Source organism: Equus quagga, chromosome 16 (assembly GCF_021613505.1).
Source record: "Equus quagga isolate Etosha38 chromosome 16, UCLA_HA_Equagga_1.0, whole genome shotgun sequence".
In the NCBI taxonomy this organism is placed as follows: domain Eukaryota; kingdom Metazoa; phylum Chordata; class Mammalia; order Perissodactyla; family Equidae; genus Equus; species Equus quagga.
Window position 1 is genome coordinate 38,281,909 of NC_060282.1, and position 27,577 is coordinate 38,309,485.

At 32.7% G+C, this 27,577-nt stretch overlaps 1 protein-coding gene across 6 annotated transcripts in view; it reads right to left on the bottom strand.

Moving 5' to 3' along the window:
* Positions 1-27,577, bottom strand: part of VPS13B (vacuolar protein sorting 13 homolog B) — a 784,298-nt gene that overhangs the window by 323,545 nt on the left and 433,176 nt on the right. For 5 of the 6 annotated variants that reach the window (XM_046642610.1, XM_046642612.1, XM_046642609.1 and 2 more), the window contains 5 exons: positions 18,057-18,228; positions 17,410-17,524; positions 14,947-15,088; positions 11,364-11,772; positions 1,184-1,295 (listed from right to left, as the gene is read on the bottom strand). In XM_046642610.1, coding sequence (XP_046498566.1) covers positions 1,184-1,295; positions 11,364-11,772; positions 14,947-15,088; positions 17,410-17,524; positions 18,057-18,228 — 950 coding nt within the window. Of the gene's footprint in view, positions 1-1,183; positions 1,296-11,363; positions 11,773-14,946; positions 15,089-15,638; positions 15,706-17,409; positions 17,525-18,056; positions 18,229-27,577 lie in introns of all 6 variants that reach the window. The other variant, XM_046642613.1, reaches the window with a different exon arrangement.

Here is a 27,577-nt window from a genome sequence, read left to right on the forward strand (position 1 = left end):
AGGATTCTACTGTAATCTTTTCCCTGGATACTGAGGGAATCAGAAGATCTGAATTCTGGCTCTATCTTTATTTGATTAGAGACAACTACTCTTTTAGATCTTCAGTTTCCTAATCTAAAAATAAGGAAGTTGGATTACATAATTCCTAAAGCCTCCTACACTTCTGCAATCTAAGATTTTACATAAGCTAGCAAAATAAAAACTTATTTAAGGGATAAATACTATAAGCTACCAAAAAAATTAATATAAGAAAGAGTATGATATATAATTCACAGGAAAAAATATAAACTCAAATATCAGAAAAATTTGAAAAAATAAAATCCCCAGGTCCACTTAAAGTAAAAATAGCTGTCACCCTCTAGGTGGTAAATGCATTAAAAAAAATCATAATCTCTTCCTAGCAGTAACATCTATTAGAGAACAGTAGGAATTTATTTTTTAAAAGAGTGAGCCTACGACATCTGAAAAACAGACTAGCACAAAGAATAAGACACTTGTTCATCTGTATTTTTGCGACTTTTCTCACTTGGTTTATTTGCAACTGTACTTTTTTGTCTGGCAGCAGTGCCAACTTCAGTATGAATGATATATTATTTTTATCATGTTCATTACATATGTTCACCAGTCCAGTTGTCCATGTATGCTTGGTGTGGTTTGCAAATACTTGGTGACAAAATCCAGAGCGTGGCATTTTCACAGAAAGTGTTTACTGTGAAATTTCTACTTAGAAGTTTTGCTTTTCTTTACAGCTTTGATCCACATGACATGCACAGTTCTACATTTCAAATAACAGCTTATAGTTAAATTAAGAAAATGCTTCAATTTGCTAGAACACGAATATAGTAGGATATGGTAGTGCTAGAGAGAACCTCATTTTCTTACGTGATTAGAGATTTGGTCAAATTTAAAGTCTGCTAAAATTTTCCAAACTGTGCTTCTTCAGTTTTATGGTGACTTGTTACTTACATTCTGTTATTCATCAACACTTCACAGAAATACTTGATTTGTCTGAATGAATTTAAAAACCCACAACTGAAGAAAATCAGAAAAACCTGGTTTTAAATATCAAAAGATTCCGAATGAAAACTATTTCTACAGGCCACATTAAGCAAGTTTTATTGATCAGTGTACTTCTTTGCAGGATGAAATTGTTGCAAGATTGAGCTTAAGAAAATAAACTTACTGGTAAATATCTTTCCTGAGGACAGATCTGCCGAGGGGATTGTCAGCCTGGGGAGCCATAGCAACAGAGCCAATCTTCAAAACCATGGTGTCTTCTTTTGCTGCCTGATTAACTGTAACAAAAGAAATAGATTTATGAGGTATACAGTGGATCTGTGTGTAACTTCATGCACAAGGAGATCTTTGAGTAATGCGGTAAAGACATAAAGATAAGACTAATAAATGGGGAGAAGGAAAAAATTGTTTAAAATAAATATATTTGATGATTTTCTTAACTATTTCCTTTATATCCCATTAAGTAGTTTTTTCTTATACACAATTAAAATGGCAATAAAAATAACTCCACCCGAACATTAAAATATCTAATATTAAACATATGTAAGTAGTACTGAAGTGGTATGTTTATCTAATTTCATAATGCTTTACTGCTGCATCTTTCTCTCAAGTGATTTTCAGCCCTGAGTTTTTAACACTGCACTGCTGCCTATATATACATATTAAAGGATACCACAAAGTCAGCAACAAATTCTCAAAGCCACTTAAATTTACAGGATTAATAATAACTAAATACAACACACACACACACACACACACACAGGATAGGAGTATAAGCTGTAACTTGTCAGAAAATCCAAAACAAATATAATGCCTACAATAATTTAATAATTTCTACCATGAAATTGCTTGAGAAATACTAATTTCACACCTGTGTAAAAGTTCTACCTCCTAATGCAATCTAAAACTAAGGTAAGCAATCTCAGAAAAGAATAGAAGGTAAAAAGTTACATCAATCAATTCTAATTCTCTGTACTAAATAAAACAATATTTTACCATAACGCTCATCTTATAAAGTTCAATAATTTTTCTATAAGTCACTGGCTAATTCAATGTCTTTTCTAAGGACTGTTTAGAATGGACTGGGGTTCTTGATAGCTCCATTAATATATATTAAATTTTACTCTCTCTCCTACAATAGATGATTCTACGGTAGTAGCTGTTTAAAATTGTTTAAAAATTGTAAACAATGTACAACTTTTGGGATTTTAAAGAAAACATATACTAAAACTCATAATTTCTCTCAAGGAACTATTATCTGCCACAAATGGAACAGAAAAGGACTGGCTGCAAGACCTCAGGAATATCCTGAACAGAACATGCCTACAAAGGCACACAATCCATATTTCCCAAACTGTGGTGCCCAAAGAATGCAAAAGCTAAGAGATTATTTCCAGCTGCTTCAGCAGTACACTCAGTATGGTCTGACTTAGATTAGTCTAAAAAAGAAAGTCAGAATTAACAAAATCAGAAAAAGCAAAAAGAAAGATATTCAGTGAGGAAAAGAAGGAACCAGAGTAAGACGTACATAAAGGGAGTGGAAAAGGGCAGGGGGCTGGGGGAGGAAGGACAGCAAAAGGGGGAAAAAGAGATGAGCTATCATAGTAAATATTAGCATGTGGATGCCACAATAAAGACAGTACTTTTAAATGTCCACAGCAAAAAAAGATCAAATAGAAAACTACTTCTTATGCAGCTGCACTATTTTCAAATGACTAGAGGTCTGGCTTGATTATAGGTCCTTATACTATGAACATTGTTTACATTTCACAGATCTTGCATTTTATGCCAAGCTTATCAAATAGTTCCATGTGGGTAAAACCTCTGATTAAGCAGCAGGCATCAATTAAATCAATAAATAGTAAGCCTGGAGAATAGACCATACCACAAAAGTGCAATTAGTGTACTTGCTAAGTGTCCTTCCAGGCTACAGATACTACCCACCATATGAAAGTCTGAAATATAATAGAAACACTACAGTAAATGAGGTACATATGGAAGAAAAATGACATACTTGGTGTTACATACAAAGCCAGATCCAAGAACAGAATTCTGTTTCTGCTAGAGCCAAAAATGTTCTCACTAGATTACACTGACTACGAAGTTATAATTTTAAAAAAATCACTTAATGTAGATCATTTACAAACTAAATTAAAATAATCAATTTTATTATAGAAAGTATTCAGCTTATCAAAACGTATCTTTGAGATATAAGAAAAAGTAATAAAAATATGTATTTATACAAGAAAGTGCCTTGAGTCATTTCTTCAGTTACTTTATGGTTGGAAAAAAACAAGCTTCCTTTTTTGGTTTATTTCACCTGCATTTAATAGTTGGACCATATGAGGAAATGTTCCCTCTAAGAAGCATTTTCAACACGAAAATGAATGCCTTCCTTCTTTGCTTTAACTGTATTTAAAAAAATTAAGCCTCACGAGGAACTACTCATTCTAGAAGCAAATCTAAAAAACAGTCCTCTATTCTGAAATAAATAGCTTAAGCTAGAAGTAAAACACCTGTAGATTCAGAATCTTGATAATAATTGCACATAACGCAAACAATATTCAAGTTGAAAACCAGACTTTCAGGACACTTCTTTAAATAAAATATTAGAATGTCAAATATATTTTTCTTATCGTTATTAACTAAATTTTACACAAGAACTATTAAAAACTTTTACATTTAATGTAACATGAAATATAAGTCTGAACGATTTTATTTTTGGGGGAGGGCAAGAGGGTGCTGTATTGAAAATGAAAAGACTATAAGCAACTTTGAAATTATAAGCTTATATAAGTAACCAAAAACTTAAATAAAGAACAGAATTTTCATGCAATAATTGTCAGATAATGTAAGATTGTTGCTTATAACAAAGTTTTCTTAAATCCAACATGAAATAAAAGTGTTTTGGAGACTTCAACTTTCCTTTCCTTTAAGATTCTCAATAATAACTCAATATAGTAAAATATCTAAAGTCTCAGGTTATTTGAACTTGCCACTGTGCAATCTTCTACTTTCACAAAGCTGTAACTGTAGACACAGTCCTACATAAAGCTATTAACAAAAGGTTTTATTATTTGTTGCCATATTTGCAGTTGAAGACAGGAAGAAGGTTCATAAATGTGTAATCTAATGACTGTTAGATATATTGATGGGAAATACAGTTGCATCTAGTTTTCCAATCATCTCTGACCTACAGGCACAAATTGTTTGGAGTTATTTTATAATACAGTTTATTCTGAGAAGTAAGACATAGCAACATTTAGCCATGCTATCATACTCATTAAGACAACTTAAAAATATATTTTCAGTTTAATCTGATAAAAATATCACTCAAGTAAACTTTGTACAGTCTTACTGGAGTAAAATGAATACTATGGTTTTGACTCTTACTAAATCTTACTGGAGTCATTTAAGTAATCATATTTATTTCTAATGGAATTGCTCCTTCAATTATGTTTTTCTTATTTAATCATATTATATATTTTAAAATGTATTAAATGGCAACATTTAATCTTCTATATAAAATATACATTTAAAAATTTGTCTATACGTTGAAATGGTTAAAATGGTGAATTTTATGTTATATGAATTTTACTGCCAAAAATAATTTTTCATAGGTGAATTATGATCATTTCAATTAAGAGTAGCAATAATCAAAGATCAAGTGTTAAAAAAATCTAACACAATAGGGGCTGGCCCCGTGGCCGAGTGGTTAAGTTCGCGCGCTCTGCTGCAAGCGGCCCAGGGTTTCGTTGGTTCAAACCCTGGGCGCGGACATGGCACTGCTCATTAGGCCACGCTGGGGTGGCGTCCCACATGCTACAACTAGAGGGACCCACAACAAAGAATATACAACTATGTACCGTAGGGCTTTGGGGAGAAAAAGGAAAAAATAAAATCTTGAAAAAAAAAGAAAAAAAAATCTAACACAATATAATGTGCCAAAACTTTTGAATTTTTAGCATGCATCTTTGTATTTTATGGACAAGCACACATTCTGGCAATTCATAACATCTCAGATAGACATATAGATATCAAAGTATAGGTATAAGTAAAGATATATACATGTAGATATAAAAATAGACATAGACTGACTGACACACACAGGCAGAGGGCAAAAAAACAAAATGAAAAGATGTATGCAACACAATGTAGGTAAGACAAAAGGCTTAATACCCAAAGAGCTCTTATTAATTGATAAGAAAAAGACGAGCAGCTCCTTAAAAAGAGTGCACTTTTCATTATGAGACAGACAAAAGACCAAAAAGTTTGATAAACTTCTGTTAGGATGAGAGTGAGGAATCAGTATAAACTGGTGCAGCCATTTAAAAGTGCAATTAGACATCCCCTAATATTTGAAAGCTACATGACCTTTGATCTAGCAGTCCTTATGCCAGGAATTTATTCTATACATATAATCACCCAAGTCAGGAGAAATACGACTAAAAAGGGGTTTATGGCAAAAAGTGTTCATATAAGCAAAGGATTAAAATTAATAGAAATGTGGCAAACTGTATTTTCCACAGATGGCTATAACAATATCTCCCCATCCCATATGCTTGCATTCAAGGTGATCTACTTAGGAAGTACTCAGGCAATTGAATTTTGGAATTATACCTTAAAAATCCCATCACAACCACCACCAAAAAAGGGGGGAAAAACAGCTTTAAAAATAAGATAGCAAGGGGCTGGCCCCATGGCATAGTGGTTAAGTTTGGTGCACTTCACTTTGGCAGCCCAGGTTCATGGGTTCAGATCCCCGGCTTGGACCTACACCACTTGTCAGCAATGCTGTGGCAGCGAACCACATATAAACTGAAGGAAGACTGGCACAGATGTTAGCTCAGGGCTAATCTTCCTCAAGCAAAAAAAAAAAAAAAAAGAGGAAGATTGGCAATGGATGTTAGCTCAGGGCTAAACTTCCTCAGCAAAAGAAAAAAAAAAAGATAGCAAATGGCCGGAAATATTTTTGCAATTATAATCAATTGGGGATCTACCTAGTTATAGCAGCCAAATGGGAAGTTTAAAACAACATCAACAAAACTATGTGCTTTGTGTATAATACAATAAGCCAAAAACAATAAACAAACAAACCAACACACACACACACACAGAAGAAATAAAGTGGTTTTTTTCTTTCCCTTTTCTCCAATAGCCAGATTCTTACTCCTGCTGACATGTACACAAATCAATGAAGCACGGAACCTGTTTCAATAAGCCACTGCTGAGTATGATAGACAAATAAAACTAGAGTTAACCAATGAACCTCTGACCTCATTACAGAGGTGCTCAGGTACTCAGGGTACAGGTGGTACCACTGCTCTTCTCATTGAATAATGCCTGCACATTAGTGTTGTTCAGAAAATACCACAAATCCTGCCCTAGGCAAAATGGCTTGCAAGCAGATTGATGGTTCCTCACAAACAGAATTCTACACATAGAATTATCATATGACCCAACACTACTACTCCTAAGTATATACCCAAAAGAACTGAAAATGAGCTTGAATAGACACTTATATGCTAGTGTTCATAGCAGCATTACTCATAATAGCCAATCCAAAGGTAGACACAATCCAAATGTCTGACAGATGAATGGATAAACAAAATGTGGTACATCCATACAATGGAATATTATTTAGCCATAAAAAGGAATGCAGTTCTGATATGTGCTACAACATGGATGGATCCTGAAAACATTACGCTAAGAGAAATAAACCACATACAATGGGACAAATATTGTATGACTCACTTATATGAAATATCTAGAAAAGACAAATTCATAAAGACAGAAAGTAGATTAGAGGTTACCAAGAACTAGGGGGAGTTATTGCTCAATGGGTATGGAGTTTCTGTTTGGGATGATGGAAACGTTTAGAAATAGATAGTGATGATGGTTGCACAACATTGTAAATGTAGTCTCTGCTATTAATGTACATTTAAAAATGGTTAAAAAAATATATATTTGTTATATATATTTTACCACAATAAAAATAATGGGGGAAAAAGACTTTCAATTCAGTGTTTGAGACATTGTACATTTTATAGGCAAATTCTGCCTTAAAGGACACATTTAACACCATAAATAACATCCTTCTAGTGATGCCACCTAAGGGCTACGACACTGACACGGATTGTGAAAATAAGTTAGTCACATAAGTTTTTCTCACACATATGGCTAATCTCAAGAATTTCATTCAAAGGAGTTCTGCAATGAAAATCTAACTAAAATGAAAGAGGAGTTTTCCCAGCACCATTTACTGAAGAGACTTTTCCCATGGTATGTTCCTGGCTCCTTTGTCGATGATTAGCTGTCCATAAATGTGTGGGTTTATTTCTGGGCTTTATTCTGTATGTCTGTTTTTATGCCAGTAGCCATGCTGTTTTGATTACTACAGCTTTACAGTATTATTTTGAAATCAGGAAATGTGATGCCACTAGCCGCCTTCTTTTTTCTAAGATTGCTTTGGTTATTTGGGGTCTTTTGTTGGAGACAATGCAGAAAAAAGGGAACTCTCACACACTGCTGGTGGGAATGTAAATCAGTGCAGTCACTATGGAAAACAGTATGGAGATTCCTAAAAATTAAAAATAGAACTACCATATGATCCAGCTGTTTCACTTCTGGGTATTTAACCGAAGAATACACAAACACTAATTTGAAACAATATATACACTCCTATGTTCATTGCATCACTATCCACAATAGCCAAGACTTGGAAACAACCTAAGTGCCCTTGATAGATGAATAGGTAAAGAAGATGTGGTATATACACAATGGAACACTACTCAGCTATAAAAAAAGATAAAACCTTGCCATCTGGGACAACACAGATTTAACTTGAGGGTATCATGCTAAGCAAAATAAGTCAGATGGAGAAAGCCAAATACAATATGATCTCACTCATCTGGAAGATAAAAAAACAACAGAAACACACACAAAGATACAGAGATCAGACTGGTGGTTACCGCAGGGGAAGAGGGTGGGAGGAGGGTGAAAGGGGTAAAGGGGCGGATGGTAACTAGACTTTTGGTGGCGAACATGATATAGCCTACACAAAAGTCAAAACATTGATGTACACCTGAAATTTATATAATGTTATAAACCAATATCACCCCAATATAAAATAAATTAATTAATTTAAAAAATGAAAGAATACTTCACTGTAAAAATGTCCCCTCTACTAAAAAATACTAGTCAAAGACATCAGAAGTATTCTGCATATCAAATAGATAAAATATTGTAGTATAAATGAGCAAATTTTGAATGCACATCAAATACCTACATTGAGGAACAGCTATGTCTGATTCAGGAAGATTTGCCAGTATAAACACTACTGTATACCTATTGAAAAGTCAGAGCTGACTGGCTCATGTAGGGAAAGCAACATACTGATATTGCTTTATATTGTAGACCCAACTTTAAAACTTAATAAGTGGGAGATGAAGCATATATATTTGTTGTTTTCTTTTTACTTGTATTTGTGACCAATATTGATATTTCATGGTGTGAAATTTAAGGTGTGTAACCTTAAACTAAAACAGTAGAGGGGATATTAAAGAAAAAAGGACTCAACTTAGGGTTAAACAATTACTGTGTAAAGACAATTAAGTCATATAATTTGAGGATCATTTGTAATTCCTGAACACTTCCATATTACTACAAAAGCACAATCAGAGATGTTGCTTTACTTTCTGATCTGTCTGCAAGATCTTTCCCTGTCTTTTCATAGAGCATTCTCCCTGTATTTTCCTCCACCTCACCCTAACCTCTCACTTCCAATATCACTTTGTTTCTTATGTTTTAATGAAATTTTGGCCTTAGCAATTATTTACAATCAAATGAAAATAATTAGAAAATTATGGAATGGAGAACATAAAATATATGCTACAAGGAATTTTCAGGAAGTCACAAAAGCTTACTAACATATCTTATTTTAATGAAATTACAGGAACTCATGCTAGTTAGGAAAATGAATGCTTTTATTCCAACCAGAGAGATGTTTATGGAAAATATCTTTGTTAAAAAACAAAATTTTTAAAATATAGATATCATAAGCTTTTGTTTATTCTTATTTTTCTCTAGATACAAAATATCTGTAATTTTAATGGAAAAAGTTACAGATAACACAATATGATGCTTTTCAAATGTGATGTACTACCCTAATTCTTTTCCCAACATAAAAAACTTTCCATAATAAAGCCAAACTGCTTCTGTTTCCATAGTGTTTTCCCCCTATTCTCAGCTGGAAGATCAAAAAGATGGTTTGAAAATCTCAGTGACCTTATGCGTCTGTTCCTCTTCTCTTATGGTTATGAGAAAATGTTGACTCTCAAACTGGTTCACAGAGAACTATATTGCATAAAAATGTAGGTTTCTTTTTTTACCCTATGTAACTTTAATATGTCATATTACCTAAATATTAGATATTTATATAATAAAGGATAATAAGGAAAAAGCATAAAGTTCATTGGCTCTGCAATGAACATGTAGCCTCTTTTCTGGTTAGTGGTTTGTCTCTCATGTCACTTGTAATTGCTCGATAAAGACTAACTCTTTATTCTCTACCATTCATGTGTTTCCACAAACTATCTGAACAGATGAAAACAACTGTGCAGTGCTGTCAGAATATAGCATATGCAGAGAATACTAATTTCGCATCTCAAAGTAATCAATTTTATGACAGTCTCTAGCAAAAATTAGAATGAAAAGAACAGGAACTGGTTTGTATTGAGAATTCATAAGTATAACACACTGAATTTATCTCTAGACATCTTGGTAACTAAGGACCACAAAACTCTACAAAAATTTCTTATTTAAAGAAATGTTAAAAAAGAGAACCATTACTTTGAATAAAGCTTAATTATTGATAATATTAAACAGAATACCTTCCCTAATCAAGATCATCTGTCTATGGGAGACAGAACAAGAGACAGACTAGACTGAGAAGAAAGAGAATAGAACCAGGTGCTTTTCTTTTGTTATTTACCATCACTGACCATTCAACGTCTTCTTCCTCCACATCATAACTAAAAGAAAAAAGTTATGCTGTTTTCATGAGTCAGTCATAATCATCTATCCCTCAAATATCCATTCTCTCTTCTCTCTCAAATTCACAGGCACTAATTTATTAGCTGGGTACACTACCACATAGGTAAACATTGTTACTCAGCCTCTCTTACTAAGTTTTGGCCAGTGAGGTGTTAAGCAGTAGTGAAATGTGAGACTTCCAGAAATTCTACTTGAAAAGAAAGGGCACAACCTTCTCCTGGTAAGACCTCCATTTGCTGAGAGCTTACTACGGGACTGGCACCACGCACATAGTCTTCAGGTAGTCATCACTTGAAAGTAAGCTATCAGTAAGGCCTACTACCAAGTTAGTTACTACTATTATCGATTTATACATAAAAACTTAGATTAACTTGCTCAAGATTTCACAGTTCATAACTGGTAAAGCTGGGATTTGAACTTAGGTCTGCGTAACTCCAAAGTCTATATCATTAACTACTCTGCTATAACCTCACTTAAAATTCTTCTTTTCTTTTTTTTTAACAGAGTAAGCCTCTGCTTTATTTTTATTTTTTGAGGAAGATTAGCCCTGAGCTAACTACTGCCAGTCCTCCTCTTGTTTGCTGTGGAAGCCTGGCCCTGAGCTAACATCCGTGCCCATATTCCTCTACTTTATATGTGGGACACCTACCACAGCATGGTGTCCCAAGTGGTGCCATGTCTGCAGCCAGGATCCAAACCGGCGAGCCTCGGGCTGCCGAGAAGCGGAATGAGTGAACTTAACCACTGTGCCACCGGGCCGGCCCCTCAAAATTCTTAAAGTTCTTCATTTTTTTATAGCATATGGAAAAGTAAAATTTTAAAAGTCACTCTTGTAGATGGAGGCAGTGGTATTATCAATTTGCCTCATTTTAAAACCTAGAATAATTTCAGAGGACACTGAAAAGCCTGGAAGAAGCCACAGGAGCCTTGATGTATAGACTAATTTTTTAAACTAATTTTTAATTACCTTAGGTATACAGAACCCAACATATGAGTTTAATAAAACAAAAGACAGAAAGAATAAGGTTTATTAGCAAAAACCCTGAAGAAAAAAATCTCATATTTCTTACTCTAGTAACTGAGTCAGAAACATACCCAATATTCTGACATAACTACTAAAGATTTAGTTGTAGAATGACTACAACATATTTGCTCTTCCTAAAACACATGAAACTGAAACTACAACCAGCTATCATAGTAAAAAAAAAAAAAAAAAAGGAGAAAGAAAGAAAACTAAGATCTCTAGAAGAAAGTTACTTAAAATCAGACCAAAAAAATTATGAAGACAATACCTTCAATACTTGGCTGCATTTCTTCTGTTTTTGGAACAAAAATTCTGATTATGCTTGTGTTGATATAAATCAAGGGTAAATTGCGTGAAGTCAGTGTATGGGTCCTCATGGGCTGACCAGGAGATTTTGTTTTCTCCTTTTGGGTCCTTGGTAGTTTTGCTTGAAATATACTTGCAATGGCATTAAGTAAAGGAAAACAAAGGACAATATCAAAAGCTTGTGCTGAAAGAAGAATTTCATGAAGAAAATGAGGGGAACCATCCATTAAACCTTCAGATAACTTATGAAAACTTCTTCGTTCATTTCTTGATATTAACTTGTGGCGGACATTTTTTGTTACAGCTTTTGTATATGTCAAAGAGAGAAATCCATGCTGCTGATGAGCGCCATCTAGAAGTTTTGCAGTTGTCTGTTCCAGAAAAAGGAAATGACAATAAACATTTCATTAAAAAAAGAAAAAAACAACTATTTGAAAGCAGAAATGATTTCAGTTGGTAGTATAACCTTTTATTATATCTACACCTCTTAATGACTACATTACTGATGAATTCTGCAGATGGGGCAAAAGCTTCTAAGACTGTTAGAATGACTAAACTGTAAGTCAGGAATCCTGAGTTCTAGATCCTGAGAGAGGTAATTAACCTCTCTGTGCCTGTTTCTATGATCTACCTTTTCTGCAAAATTCAGAATTAGGAACAGATCATTGTTAGATTTTATCTTTTCATTTTTCATAATTTTCCATTAACAGTACCAATATGCTGTCATAATATGGGTCACAGAGAGTTGCTTAAGCAGGTGAAATTGAAATAACCATGTTACGTATTTTCATTTGTGAAGCCCATAAAAAGAGCCTCATTGATACCATACTTTGATAACTGAACTATTTAATGCATGTTTCTTGGAAACGGTAACATGACATAAAAATAAAACGTGACTTTCAGAACTTTCCTATTTTCAGTGGCTATCATAATTATCAAGTCTCCTAAAAATCACATTCCTTGGATTTAATGCTTGATTAATATACACACAACATTTGATTAAGACTAAAAACTGTATCATTGTAATTTCAATATTTCTGACAAAACTTGTCTAATTAACTCTCATACCCCAATTGCACAGTATAAACAAATTATGGTAAGACAGTATACTTGTATTAAATTAAAATGCATACTTTTTATTGCTCAACACATGAAAAGGATAGCTTTTGAAAAAAGTTTTCCAGAACCAATTTTATGTGCATAAAATTCTATTTTGCAAATTACTCAACACAAACTTAAAGTTGTTATACTCCACATTCCCAACCCCTCTTCCCAAGGCCTGATAAAGTTTTTTAGTTATTAGGGTTCAAAGAATGATATTAAGAAAGGAAGTGAACTGGGGCTGGCCCCGTGGCCGAGCGGTTAAGTTCGCCCGCGCCGCTGCAGGCGGCCCAGTGTTTCGTTGGTTCGAATCCTGGGCGCGGACATGGCACTGCTCATCAAGCCATGCTGAGGCAGCATCCCACATGCCACAACTGGAAGGACCCACAACGAAGAATAAACAACTATGTACCAGGGGGCTTTGGGGAGAAAAAGGAAAAAAAATAAAATTAAAAAAAAAAAAGGAAGTGAACTGAGGGAAAAAAAAGAAGGAAATATAGTCACATAAACAGGCAAAAAGTGAGAGGTGGCAAAGCAGCAAGGGGTCTGAGCCTACACTGTCCCATTACTAGTAAACCTCTTTTGCTTCCATTTTCTTCCTCGTATGTTATTGCCTATTGCCCAATGACATGGTGGGAAGAGAAAAGTATGCCATTCAGCTATCACTGTTCATTTTGTTTTTAATCTGAACTTTACAATGAAGAAAGCTAAGATAAAATTTACCTTTGTATTTGTTCTTTTTTAAAAAGTTAACTTTCTGACCGTTAAAAAAAAACTTGGAAAGTAGGCATTAAATAGATGTGCAATATAATCATTTTTCATATAATTATCCTGCCTTCAGAATGTATTTTATTGTTTCCAACTTTCTCACTGCCTCTCATCTGATTTCCCTTTCACTTTGCTTTCTACACTCAACACAAAAGGAAACATGGTAAAGCAAGAAAAAGTGCTCCCAGTCTTATCACCACGTTGCTGCAACACTGTCTGTCTCTAGGTGCGCAAACTGGACTTTGGGGAAGGGAGTGGAATCAATCACTAATCTAAATAACCCAACTCAAATCTTCATTAATGGTAACACTTGAATGCCGGAAGTAGTATAAAAGGGGTTTCAATGTATAAATGTTTTGATTTGGAAAAAATATTTTTAAATATATTGAATGTTGGTACTCCTGAAAGGTAAACTCCCATGAGAGAAAGTTTGTTTGTTCATCCCTCACTCCCTTAATATAAGGGGAAAGAAGTGAAATGAATGAATACCAGCTGGAGTTTAGATAATATAAATATTACTTTTTATGAGGTAATAAAGAATCTTTTGTACTATTTAAAATAAAGAGTTAGAAAAAAGCTGATAATAAAAGAAATGTTAATAAAACAAAAAAATGTAGAAAAATTGCTGAAGAAAAATTTTTAAAAGCAATAATAATTTTGGGGTTTTTCACAAATAATGTTAAAATTGAGAATGTTTGCCATGGACACTAATGAACATTCAAAGAGAAGAAAATAAGTCTAAACAGAACTTCCACTGACATAAAAGCCACATTTAGAGACATCTTTTTCCAGACAAGGCTAGAAAAAATTCAGAAATCAAATCAGAAACTAGCACTTGCTATGCAAATACTATAATAAACATTAAATCTAGGAACACAATTATTTAAAATAATTGGGTAATTTTTATAATGCTAGAGATATATGTCTCAAATTCCTTTTGAGCTACAAAAAAGAATAGATAAATAATAGTTCACACATGCTGAGAAAATATCTAATAATGTTTGCAATGATTTAATAAATTAAGAGAATCGCTATTACTGTTGTGACATGTCCTTGATATTTTAAAATTACATGCATTTTTATTGACTTTAAGAATGTCACTTAAAAGAATTAGCTTAATAACGCGTTCAGATATATTGTACCATTAGAAAAAACAAAGCTCTAAACTTCTAAAAGCCACTGCTGTACAGTAGTAGTGCTCATCTTGTATCCACTCAATGACAGATGTACAGCCTTGTCTAGATTCAAGAGGGCACCAAATAAGATACTTTGAATTAGTTGTTAGAAGGAAATGGAATAGAAAAAAAAAAAGGCAATCTAAGTAAGATTCATAAAAGGAATGACAAAAGCAGTATGGTCAACTCTTGATCATTCAATACACGCACAATTTAAAAACGTTATATTTAACGTCGTACTTTGATTTTCTTATGCTGACGGTAAAATTAGTTTGTGTTCACAAAACCAGAGTGACAAATAGCATACGCAAGTAACCCAGAAACAAATTAGACTACAGTGGAAAACCAGTCTATAATTTAAAAATTCATTATAGTTCATTTACAAAGTGGATGATACAGAGGAATATGAAAATCAAGAGTTGACTCTATGGATAGTTCAATTCCGTCTCTGGGTTCTTGTTAATGGGAGTTCTGTAGCATAATTTAAAAATGATTTCTTACAGAAGGAAAGAAGCCAGAGCAATTACTGAAAGGGTCCTGCTTGCTGATGGGTCGAACCAACAAGGTGCGTCTGTTCAGCTTGTCAGTACAGGAAAGGAAGACACCTCCACATTGCCCCAGAGACCAACACTCTTCCCCAAGGCTTGAGGTGATGGACAGGAGCAAAGAAGGTGAAAAGACAAAAAGCAATAAAAGCCATAAGCAAAAAACTCTAGATAGTTTTAATTTTGCTCAAGTTTGCATAGGTTTAGGTTTGAGCCACTGCAGGTATGGCCTCTGTTGGGAATATCTTCTGCAAAAGCATTGTTAATGGAAGTAAACAAAAAATAATTGCTTTCAGTGTAAAATGACTACACTAGTTTATGATAAAGGACAACCCACATGAACTCACTTATGAATGGAAAAACTGCTAAAAAGTCAACATAATACATTAATGATAAAGTATAATAACAAAAGAAATCCTACCTTTGCCTTTTTGAAACATGTATTTAATTACTATGTAGGAAAATGGTTACAAAACACAAGCAGCTTAAAGAAATAAATAGTTTTATTTTATTAAGTAATTTTGGAAGTATAAGTCAAAAAGAATTTATTATGAGCTCTAATTCTTGTAACCATTAGTCCTATTGCATGAAAGAACAAAAATAAACAGTTTATATTTCCAAAAAGCATAATTACTAAATGAATCTCACCACAGGTTTTTCCTTGCACTGTAGAAATACTCCTTCAAAATGTCCTGACTGCCAACCTTCCCCTGGCCTGGAAAACATAAGTTCACCTTATCTGTTCTCTTCAATTTTTCTGAATTAAAAAATTGAGCATATAAAACTATTTCAAATAGTTATGATGTAAACAACACCACACTAAACTAAAACATGCATCTGACAATGCAATCAATGGAACCATTTACATTAGCACTAAACCCTGGTAGTTCTGCATGGAAGTGTTTGTCTTAATGGTAAATTGTATATGTAACTTTTTGTTTAATTCTGTCTTACCCATGAGACTATGAGGTCCACAAGGGCACAATTTATGTCTATTTCTGTTAAACACTATGTCCCCAGGGCTTAGTGCAGTGCTTGGCACATAATACTCAATAAATATTTTGATTAAATGAATGAATAAATAATTATCCAATATTTAAAACTTACATAAACTTAACAGTAAAGTCACTGATGATCTAGAACACAGATTGTAATATTCACATCATCAAGAAATTAGTTCATCTACAATGTAATATTCATATATCACTTGCAAGGATCATTTTGAATATAGACATATACCATTCAAAACAAACTAAAGAGCTAAACATTCCATTATCAAAAATCAATTAATGGTCCACTGTTAATACAACAAAATCAATTATCATATGCTTGGTAAGATAAGACTATTACAATAGGTCTTAATATATATGCAGCAAAATATTTTGAACTTCACGATTATGACAATTTTTTGGCTGTGACAGATTTGATAGTTACTGACACAAGCAATATGATATATGCAATAAAGGATAAAAATTCAAATGTTTTTAATGTAGAATTAGAAGCCTTTTTTAAATAAAAAAAGACTGTTTTTAGGGTATATAATGCATCACTAAAGGTACAGATACATACGTGCATCCGCTGGCACTCAATAAATAATTGTTGAATGAATATTATGAATCCAGAAAGAAGTGAACTTTAAGGCTCTTTCTATGCCAAAATAGTATGAAGTTAAAAATATGATGCCATTTAAAAAACAATTTTTAAAAAGTATGTGTGAGTTTTACGGTATGTGAATTATATTTCAATTAAAAAAACTCCAAGGTAGTATTATAAAGCAAAAAACCCAAAAAGTATTTGTGTTTTTATTTGGGAAAAATTAATGACAAAATTGCTATATAGCTTTGTAAAAATATCTAAAACTTTACTTTTTTACTACCATTACTTGTTGTTATAAACAAATCACATTTGCTTATAATCATACTTTTGATAGAAATTTATTAGAGATGAAAAAATACGGTTCTAGGAACATTCACCACACATATATCAATCATCTGTGAGATAAGAAAGTCTGCAAAGTGCAAAGAGACAGAGATGTTGCTCCATTTCAACCTATGTTATACTGGCATAGGGAGTAGATGGCGAGCCTACAACAAAAACCAAAGCCATCAACCGTGTTCCAGGCATCTTAGCAAATATACAACGTTTGTAACAAATTGTGGGAGATGATTAGTAAAAGTAGCTGATTATCATTTAATATGGCATCGTGGGTATTTATGAACAGATTTGCCACCTTATAAAACAAAGCATTATATTCCATATATAAATGTATACCAAATAGAATTAATCAATTTATCTGTTAAGAACTCTGGGAATAAGTATAGTATTTTTTAAAAATAATTAATCAAATTAAAATATAAAAATTCTTATATAGGCTTTGTTCAAAGAAAATATAGCTTTTCCCATATTAATTATTATTTACCTGCTTCTATAGTGATCAATATTGAAACTTTCTACTTTACATTTCACTTTGGTATACACATCCTGGACATCTATGGATGCACTGAGATCTTCTAGTTCACTGACCATACAAAGCTCTGCAAGAAGAAGCAACATTAATACCAACATAGGGCCTACAATCAATATTAAAACTTTCCATTTTACATTTCATGTTGGCATATATATCCTTGACATCTACAAAGGGACTGAGACTTTCTATTCATTAACCACATAAGATTCTACAAGAATAAGCAAAATTGATATCAATATGGGCCTCACAATTAAGATAGGATACCTATTTCAAGACAGGGGAAATTCTAGTTAATATGTGAAATGCTATATCTGATAGTCAACAAACTCTGCAGTACTTTTAGTGACAATGATATAATGCATCAATATGACCAGTGAAGAAATTAGCTCATGGCTTTTGGAATGAATTTTAATACAAGCAAGACAAAATTTAGGTATTACATGTAACATGCTGGTATTGCCAAGAGAAATCACTTGAATTAGATCTAATGTTTACTTAATTTAAATGACAATGATAAATAAAACTAAGTCTACTATATCTTCTAAAAATAGTCTTTAATATTTTTATCTTTTCAGTAGAGAAGACAAGTCATCCTGTACCTGTGCCTTTATTTTCAGGATCTGGAGCAAAGAGCTTTATAGTAATTTTGGGGAGCACCCACTGCATCCACAGACTAACACGTCCACTGGATCCGCCAATGTTACTTGTAGTTTGTTCCAAGGTAACAGAATCTGAGAATGGTGAATCATCACCTGCTTGTACAGAATCTCCCTGGGTTGAGAAAAAACAACAATACAACACTTTGTAACTTAAAGAAAAACAAATAAAAAATTATAATTTAAAATCTGCAATTATTACTTATAGCTTCTCTATATTATACATGCTAATCATATAAATGTTTATGCTAATACATACTTCTAATAATATAAACATATACTAAACAAATGGTTTTTATGGTTACAACATACGTGCCATCTCAATTTCCTCTGAAAGTACATAAGATCCAGAACAAGTTAGGGTCACACCAACGAGTATTTCCTTCTAGAGTAGGGTCTGCAAACTATAGCCAAGGGCCAAATGCGGCTCCATTTTTGGAAATAAAGTTTTACTAGATCACAGCCATGTCCATTATTTTGTCTGTGGCTGCTATTTCGCAGGGTTGAGTAGTGCCTATAGAGATGCTACGGTTCACAAAGCCTAAAATATTTACCACCCTGCCATTTACAGAAAAGTTTGTCTACTTCTGTAGAGTATTTACGTATGAATGTATAATAACCATAGAAAAGTGATTAGCATAATTAGCATGGTTGAAGAAATAGCAAAAACATTCATCATGCCTCATATATTTTAATATAAAGACATTAAAAAATTAGTAGATTTGACAATAGATTTTTAAAGTTATTTGTGAGGTTAAAAGTCTCTTAATTAGAGGTACAGAGCATGAGCCTATTCAATTCAACAAATCCCTACTGAATTCTGGATATGTACAAGGTCCTAAATTTGGTACTAATAAACTTTCTGTAAAAGATTTGTTGGGTTGTTTTTTTACCTTTTCAGGGCTTTTAGTGGCCTGGGGAAAAATAAATCCTGATTTGGAGTGGAATAGCTTTAGTCTCAAAGGCAGGAAGAGATGGTGCCAGAGATAGTGATCACTCACTCATGTATTCTGCACTTCTAGGATTAGCTACCAAGTATTTGGGATTTTAAAATGCCAAACTTTGCTATCTATTTAAGACTCCCAAAAATCTTGGAAGCCTAAACCCATTCCCTGAGAACTGACCAAATTAACTACAGCATGCTTATTTCTTTAAAAGATGTGTATATGTATTTAAACATAAATTATATGTACTTAAGCTTAGTCTGGCGGGTAGCAAGATGTACCAGGTTAAAGACTTCAGACACTAGCCAAGTGACTTAAGCTCTCAGCGTTTGTTTTTTCCTCTAAAATGATTATCATAATGATGTTTATCTCTTAAGAGCTGTTAAGATTAAATAAGAATAAGAATGCAAAGTGGTTACACATGATAAATAATTCATAAATAGTAGGTATAATTATCACCATCAAGGTGAACCACTACTTAGAAACTGTACACTAACGTTCTTACAGAATTTGGTGTCTTATTACGTTTTGCCTTTCTCATTTTGTCATCTAACTTCAACACATTTTCCTTTGCCATATATTCTCAATTTCTAACTGCTAACTTCTTCTATGCTAAGGCATCATGACCAGCAGTCAACAGTCAGAACAAAACATCCCTTAAAATTTAATAGAAAACAATACAACATGGTCACTATACCATTTTGTATGGATAGTTTCTCAGAGTAGAAGCCACTAATCTCTTAGCCTATTCATGAGCCTGGCACCTAAAAGCAGGCAACATAAGTAAAGCCTCCTACAAAACAAAATAAAAAACCCTGCTCTGATTACCACAGACATGTTATCTAGACTGAATATACTTGAATAGGTACATTCAGTTCCTATATTAAGTTTTTACCTTGACCTCAGTTTTACATCTTTCAATCAGAAGAAAATTTAATTTCCTTGAATCCTCAGAAGGAGAACAAACAGGGAAGATTTTCACAAAACAAGGCAAGTATTTATTGTTGAAATTCTTAGGTACTAAGCACAGCAAAGCAATAGTGTCCTGTGATTGACTGCAACAGAAAATTATACACTTAAACCTGAAGACAGTACAGCTCTTCCTTGTTCTAATTACATCAAGCAAACGACATCACAAGCTCACTGCCTGTGATGTTTTCACATAAATGCTTCTCCAAAATAAGTGGTCCTAAATCTGCTATAATTGAAATTCCTAGAATTTGTGAAGCTATAAAAATTCCAGGTTTTTGGTTAGCTGTCTAAAGTAATACAACATCTAATGAAAAGCACAAACTAATCCCAGAAAAGGATGCATTTTACGAAGTAAAATTCAATAAAAGACAACATAATATAGTAAGTGTGCCTTTCTTTATGAATAGGTTCTTGGGCAGAAGCATTTATAAATTAAATTCTCCCTCCAACAGTGGGAAGGACAACATAATCCTAAGAATGAAACCTGCAGAGAAAACAGCAACTCAAATCAATGAGACTTCAATTTTTAACACTATTAGCTATATTCAGTAGGAATGCTAAGAAAACTGTGGCTTCAAATTTAGTCTTAAGTAAGCACTCCTGAGAAAACATTTTGCTCTCCTTCTTCATGCAGTTTCAAGTTTCATTTTAGGTTTACAACATTTGGTGTGGTGTTGTTAAATATGTTTGTACATTAATTTTCTGCTCTATTTCCAAAGCTATAGCAAAAATCAAGCCAGAATTGGAGATGCTGAACTATTTTCCCATACCTCTTTATGCCAAGTTCTAAAATATACAATTCAATTCTTTCACTATTTTGTTGCAAATTGACCAAAATATTGAGTTTATTTTCCTAGCTGAATTTATCTTTGTTCATCTGGAAGAGCAAACACTTCAGCCCTTCATCCTTGGCCTGCTTCAGAGCTCAGGGATGATCACAGTTTTGGCCACATTGCTACTCTCCCTTATCAAAATAACTCCAGCGTTCTTGTCCAATCACAAAACTTCCCAAAGGGCTAAACACTTCCACCACTGTTTGTACTTAAGTCAACAGTAACAAGTGGCCTGCTGCGGTTTCCACTACCTTTACTCTCACTATTTCAGTACAAGGGCGGGAAAAATGATTAACTGTTTCTAAGCTCAGTACTTAAGCCTCTCACTCATATTTCCCCCTCTATCACCACCCAGATTCGTACTCAGGAAATTAAAAGCTGTATTCACTGAAAAGTATGGAGCTTCCTATCAACATGCTGACATGAAAAGAATTACTCATAGTTTAAATTATAAACATCCAAGGATCATATAAGCAAATAATTCTCTTCTACTTAATACAAACAATTGTTGAGAGGGTGCTTTTTAAAACTATAGTCATTTGTAGCAAATTCTTTTTAGTTGAAACAGTTTAAAAATAATAGCTTTGAACCAACTCAGCAAGAAAAACAATACTTTACATAGCAAATGTTTCAAAATTTTTATGAACTTTTTTAAAGGCTAATATTAATTAACAATTTAAAAAATTCAAAATTTCAGTGGTTCCCAGATATATAATTGACATAAAAAAAAGCACCACAAATGTAAAGTAACCTCAGATTAATAGGATATATTTACACAATAAAAACATTTGAATTTTAAAAACAAAATCAAGTAAGCCAATAATTGAGAACCAGAGATATTTTATGATATGACTATCTTGAAACAAGAAAAGCATTACAAACAAAATATTTTGTTGATTGGTATTTGAAAGCTAAACAATAACCTTCATTTCTCTAACCTACTTTGAAATATCTTTGTTCTTTCAACAGCTATTCAATTGATTAGATGATAATCTAAATGCCAAGATTTCCACATTTTGAATAAAAGTTTCTTTCTAAATGTTGAAGATAAAACCATTTAAAGACAAATATTAAATGAAATAGTCTATTTTCAGGAGGAGAGATAAAATTATTATGAGACATTTAAAATAGTAACTAAGTAAAAAGTTCAAAGTAAATTTACTTTCTAAAGGATCGTTTAGAATGATAATTTGAGGTAGATTACTGCTTAGGTTAACTACCCTTGAATAACTGAAAAACTGACAAAAGTTTTGCTATAGCAGTTCATGCCAAACAACTTCTTAGTCTAATATTCACCTTTTTTTATTGAGATATAATATAATATATAATATATTATAATATATAATGTATTATAACATTATATATAATATATAATGATATAATATAACATTACATTTGTTTCAGGTATAGAACATAGTGATTCAATATTTGTATATATTCTAAAATGATCACCATAATAAGTCTACTTAACATCCATCGCCACACAGTTACAAATTATTTTTTCTTGTGATGAGAACTTTTAAGATCTACTCTGTTAGCAACTTTTAAAAGTACAATACAGTATTATTAACTATAGTCATCATACTGTACAGTACACCCTCATGACTCATTTATTTTATAATAAAGTCTGTATCTTTTGACCATTTTCACTCATTTTGCCCACCCCATCCCCCAATATTCACTTACAATTTCACTGAAAATTAATGCATTTTAAACAATTATTGGACACTAAGAAATGAACCACTTTATGCTGGATTATTTTGAGAACTAGTACGCCAAAAGCAACTTTAATTTCTAAATCAATAAAGACCAAGGCAAATTTTGCCTGGAAAATAAGATTCCAAATATTGGGGGTTAATCTGTCAATTTTTACTTTAGGTTGAGCGGTAAATCGATATTCTAGCATTCACTCAGCATTTCAGATTTTTCTAAAGCTTTAAAATTATTTCCTACACCAATAATGCTATGAATAAGGATGGCAATATTAAACATATTATTCATATATACGAGAATGCTAAAATGAAAAAATGCTAAATGGTTTGCCTATAATCACAACTAAGCTGGAAGGACTTAATTTCATGAGGGCGATATAGCCACCCATAATAACTGTCCTTTCTATATCAGCTTTATGGAAACTACCGAAAATCCAGAAGTTCAGAATATCATTTTATGTAATTAGAACAGCTTCCCAAAGTCTCACAGTTTATGAATTTGCCCTGAAATGGAAGTACGTGAATGTGCATATATTTGCGTATGTGTATTATGTTTGTTTTGTTTATGTGTTATGAAAACAAATCATTAGGTGTTATGAAAACAAATGTTAGTGCTTTCAAAGATAGTTTTTATTGTTGGGCTGTCCTGTAAACAAAATAACATAAAAATTTTAATGAACACAATTATATAATGCTTCGCTTTCCTGAATATCAACCTGAGAACAAATATTTAACAACCTTAACTAGCTGAAATACAGTGGAGTTCTTCAGTGTACTTCAGCATACAGGTAAAGTCTTATTTATCTCTGGGCCCATGATAACAAGTTGTGTGGCAGAGACAGCATTGTGTATACCAAAATTTTTGCTCCTCCTTCCATACAACAGAGAATTGTCTCTGGGAAGCAGCAATCCAGTTATGGGCTAAATTTCCCAGCCCATAACTGGATATATATATATATATACACACATATCCATGCCCCAATTCAAATATTATAAATTCTTCTAAGGATAAAGGCCTGTGTCTTAAATGCTTACATTTTTTAAAAAGCTGAACATGATTAAGCTATGTGTCCAATTTAAGAAATTAGAAAAACAACAAAATAAACCTGAGAAAAAAACATTATATATCTTAGTAGACTAAGATAGACAGGGGAAAACAGTTACCCTTGAGACTTTTTAAACAGAACTCTGTGGTACATGTAGGTTTGAGGGCTTGATTTTATACTGCTGTAATGTTTCAAAATACTTATAGCTACGAAATTAACAGGAAAGGGGTCCCAAGATAGTGACGATAGCCCCTGGAGTCCCTCAGAGAAGCAAACACATAAAATCTCTTTGGATAACCAGGCCATCAATCATTATGTGAGAGTCTCATAGATAAAGTTCCACTAATGAACAACTCCCAATATAAAATTACGTAACATATAAGGAAACAATCTACTATGAGCAAGAGTTAAGAACACCACAAACAGTAGGTCTCAAGAAATTCAGATAACAGATCTGATAAAAAATATAAAATAATTATGTTTAAAACAGTTAAAGATATAAAAACAAACCAAAAATATAAACTCAAATATAGTTTTATGTATTTCCATCAAAATGCATTTGTAGTGATTTAATAAACATACACATTTCTATGTCCTGCACTACAACGAATCAGATTAAATTTAATCATAACATGAGTTGATAGTCCCAAATCATTTAACAACCATATATTCAAGAACAATATGTTTAAAATCTACTCTGTACCAAGCACTGTACTGGCTGCTTAAATTAGGGTTATCCTTTGATAATAAGGATAACAGATGAGGGATGGTGGTGGAAAGTTTAAATTTCACATCCAGTATGGCATTGAAGCAATATAATCATTACCTGACACCTTTACGTTTGAGCCAATGGAAACCACTCAGTCTAAATCATTTTACTTCTAACGTGTTATGTTTGACTTCACATGTTTTTCAGATGAAAAACAAAGGGCATAAAAATACAACTAATATGGAAATAGAAAAAAGCAATAAGGGATCAATTTTTCATCTCTTGCTATTTGTACAAAATTTATTAGAGCTGAAACAGTGCTAGAAGTTTTCCTTCACACAAAATTTTTGTCAAGAGAGAAATTTATATTCAACTTAAATATACTGCCTAATATTTTAAAAATTAAGTGGCACATTTACTCAGCATAGTACTAGAAGTCCTAGCAAGAGCAATTAGGAAAGAAAAACATAAAAGACATCCACATTGGAAAAGAAGTAAAACATCTCTGTTCACAGAGAATTGTCCTTATATGTAGAAAACCCTTAAGATTCCACAAAAAAACTGTCCGAACTAACAAATGAATTCAGCAAACTTTCAGGATACAAAACTACATGCAAATATCAGTTGTGTTTATACACACTAACACTGAACAATTCAAAAAGGAAATTAATAAAACAATTCTATTTACAACAGCTTCAAAAAGAATGAAATACCTAAGAATAAACTTAAGAAAGGAAGTGAAAGACTTGTATGTTGCAAACTACAAAATATTGCTAAAAGAAATTACAGAACACGTAAATAGATAAGAAGATGTCCCATGTTCATGGATCAGAAGACTTAATATTAAGACAGAGAGTTATCATTCAATCCGTAGAGAAGTTCAGTTAGGGAAGATGAAAAAGTTTTGGAGATGGATGATGGTGACGGTTGCAAAACAATGTGAATGTACTTAATGACACGGAATAGTACACTTAAAAATGATTACAAGGGTAGTTTTACGTTGTGTATATTTTACCACAATTAAAAAATGGACATAAAAAGTTAACTAAAACATAAAATCATAATTGCACAGTAACAAAAATATGTTATATTTATTTAGCATCTATAATAAATATGTTCATTAGTTTTATTTGATATAGATTGGGAGTGGGATTCAAATCTTTATTTTATCATTAAGTATTATTTTGTCAATGAGTAATATAAAATTCTCTTTCTTGGAATACAGCAATACTAGTGTTAGAGTTGGGAGCAGGATCAAGGTGCTTGCCTGTATTCCCTTTACATTAATTACATGAGTGTCCTTTGTCCATCCGGTCCTTACCATTCATTCTCCTCCTTTTCTAATAATCTTCTAATTTAAAACTTGTTCCATATCCAAATAACACCTAAACCAACCCCCTCCAATTTAGATGAGATATGTGTTATACCCAAGTGCCGTTTCAGTTAGGATTACCTTGTTGATTACCATAGGAATATATAATGACTGTGAGAATTTTCATATGAAATGTATACTTTTCCAGAGAAGAAAACAGGAAGAAACACTTGACATCTCATTTTATGATGACAGTATATTCTTGATGCCAAAATATAACAAAGGTATGGGAAAGAAAAGTTAAAGACCAGTATCGCTCATAACTATAGATGCCAAAATCCTAAATAAAATGTTAGCAAATACAATCCAGCAAGATATAAAATGGAAAATATATCACAACCAAGTTGGGTTTGTTCTAGAGATGCCAGATCGGCTTAACATTTGAAAATCAATCAACGTAATTAGCTATATTAAAAGAATAAAGGAGAAAAAACAACCAAATAATTATCTCAATTGAATAAAAAGTATCAAGTATTGAAGAATACATCTATTATAAAAGGGGCAAGACCGCTTAAAAGAAAACTAAAATCTTATTGAAATTAAAGGACACAAATAAATGGAAGGATATACCACCTTCACAGGGTATATGGGCAAATTGTTACATACATAGTTAATATTTGTACTAACATATTGAGATGGATATTAACATTATCCCCATTTTTACAAATGATGAAGCTATGGCAAAGAAGTTAAATAATGTGATCATAAGTTGCAAAGATAAAAACTCAAGTTGTCTGACTCCAGAGTCACTTCCACAGTTCCATTAACTTAGAATCACCCTAGGATAAGTTGGCCCAGTCCCTACTTTGTGCGACATTAACTCCAATTTACTATGTTTCACCTTTCTAGTACATAAAATGCCGATGCTGGTCTAAATGATCTCTCCAACAACTCCTTTCAATAATACAGCTGTAAGTTGATGAAATTAAGGGAAACATCTTTGCTCATTTGTCAAACTCTGCAAAATTATTATACTAAGGCAGAGGAAGGCAATTCTTAGGGCTGATAAAAGAGTCTATGACAAGGAGTTGGGGAGTAGCAGACACAATTTAGCTATTATTTCACAGGAGGAAAAAAAAATACACCTTAGAGAAAATAAACTACTAACATTTCATTTTTCTGTTTGAAAGGTTACTATGGAAACCAAACACACTACTCTGATTTTCCCTTTTCTCCCTTTGGTACCCACATTCTCTGCCAAAACTTTGAAATATGCTTGAACACATTTGGGGATAATATTAACTGTCACTATGCTTCTAGACCATCCACACTAGTACTAAGCAAATCACACTAAAATGACAGACAGTGCTCTTCTGAGTCAGAAAATCAGCACTGAATAAATTATCTTGAAAGACTCTGGATTCACTTTCTTCCTCTTACCCTGTAGTTTTTATACCAAATACTTCGGTTATCAACATATTTCAAGAGGTAAAGAAAAATTAAAATAGAATTTCTGGTATTACATTAATTTTGAAATGAGTTGTCAGGCACAAGTCATATTAGATGCATATAATTTCTTCAGGGCAAAATTATTTCATTAAAAGTTACTCAACCCCTGTACACCAATGTTCATAGCAGCATTATTCATTATAGCTTAAAGGTGGAAACCCAGATGACCATTAACAGATCAATGGGTAAAGAAAATACGCTATATACATATAACAGAATATTAATCAGACATAAATTCTGATACATGCTATTACATGAATGAACCTTAAAAACATTGCGCTAAGGGAAATAAGCCAGACACAAAAAGGACAAATACGCTATGATTCCTTTTATGTAAGATATCCAGAATAGGCAAATTCATAGGGACAGAAAGTACATTAGAAGTTACCAGGGACAGGGATGAGAGAATGGATGGATGGTGAGTCTT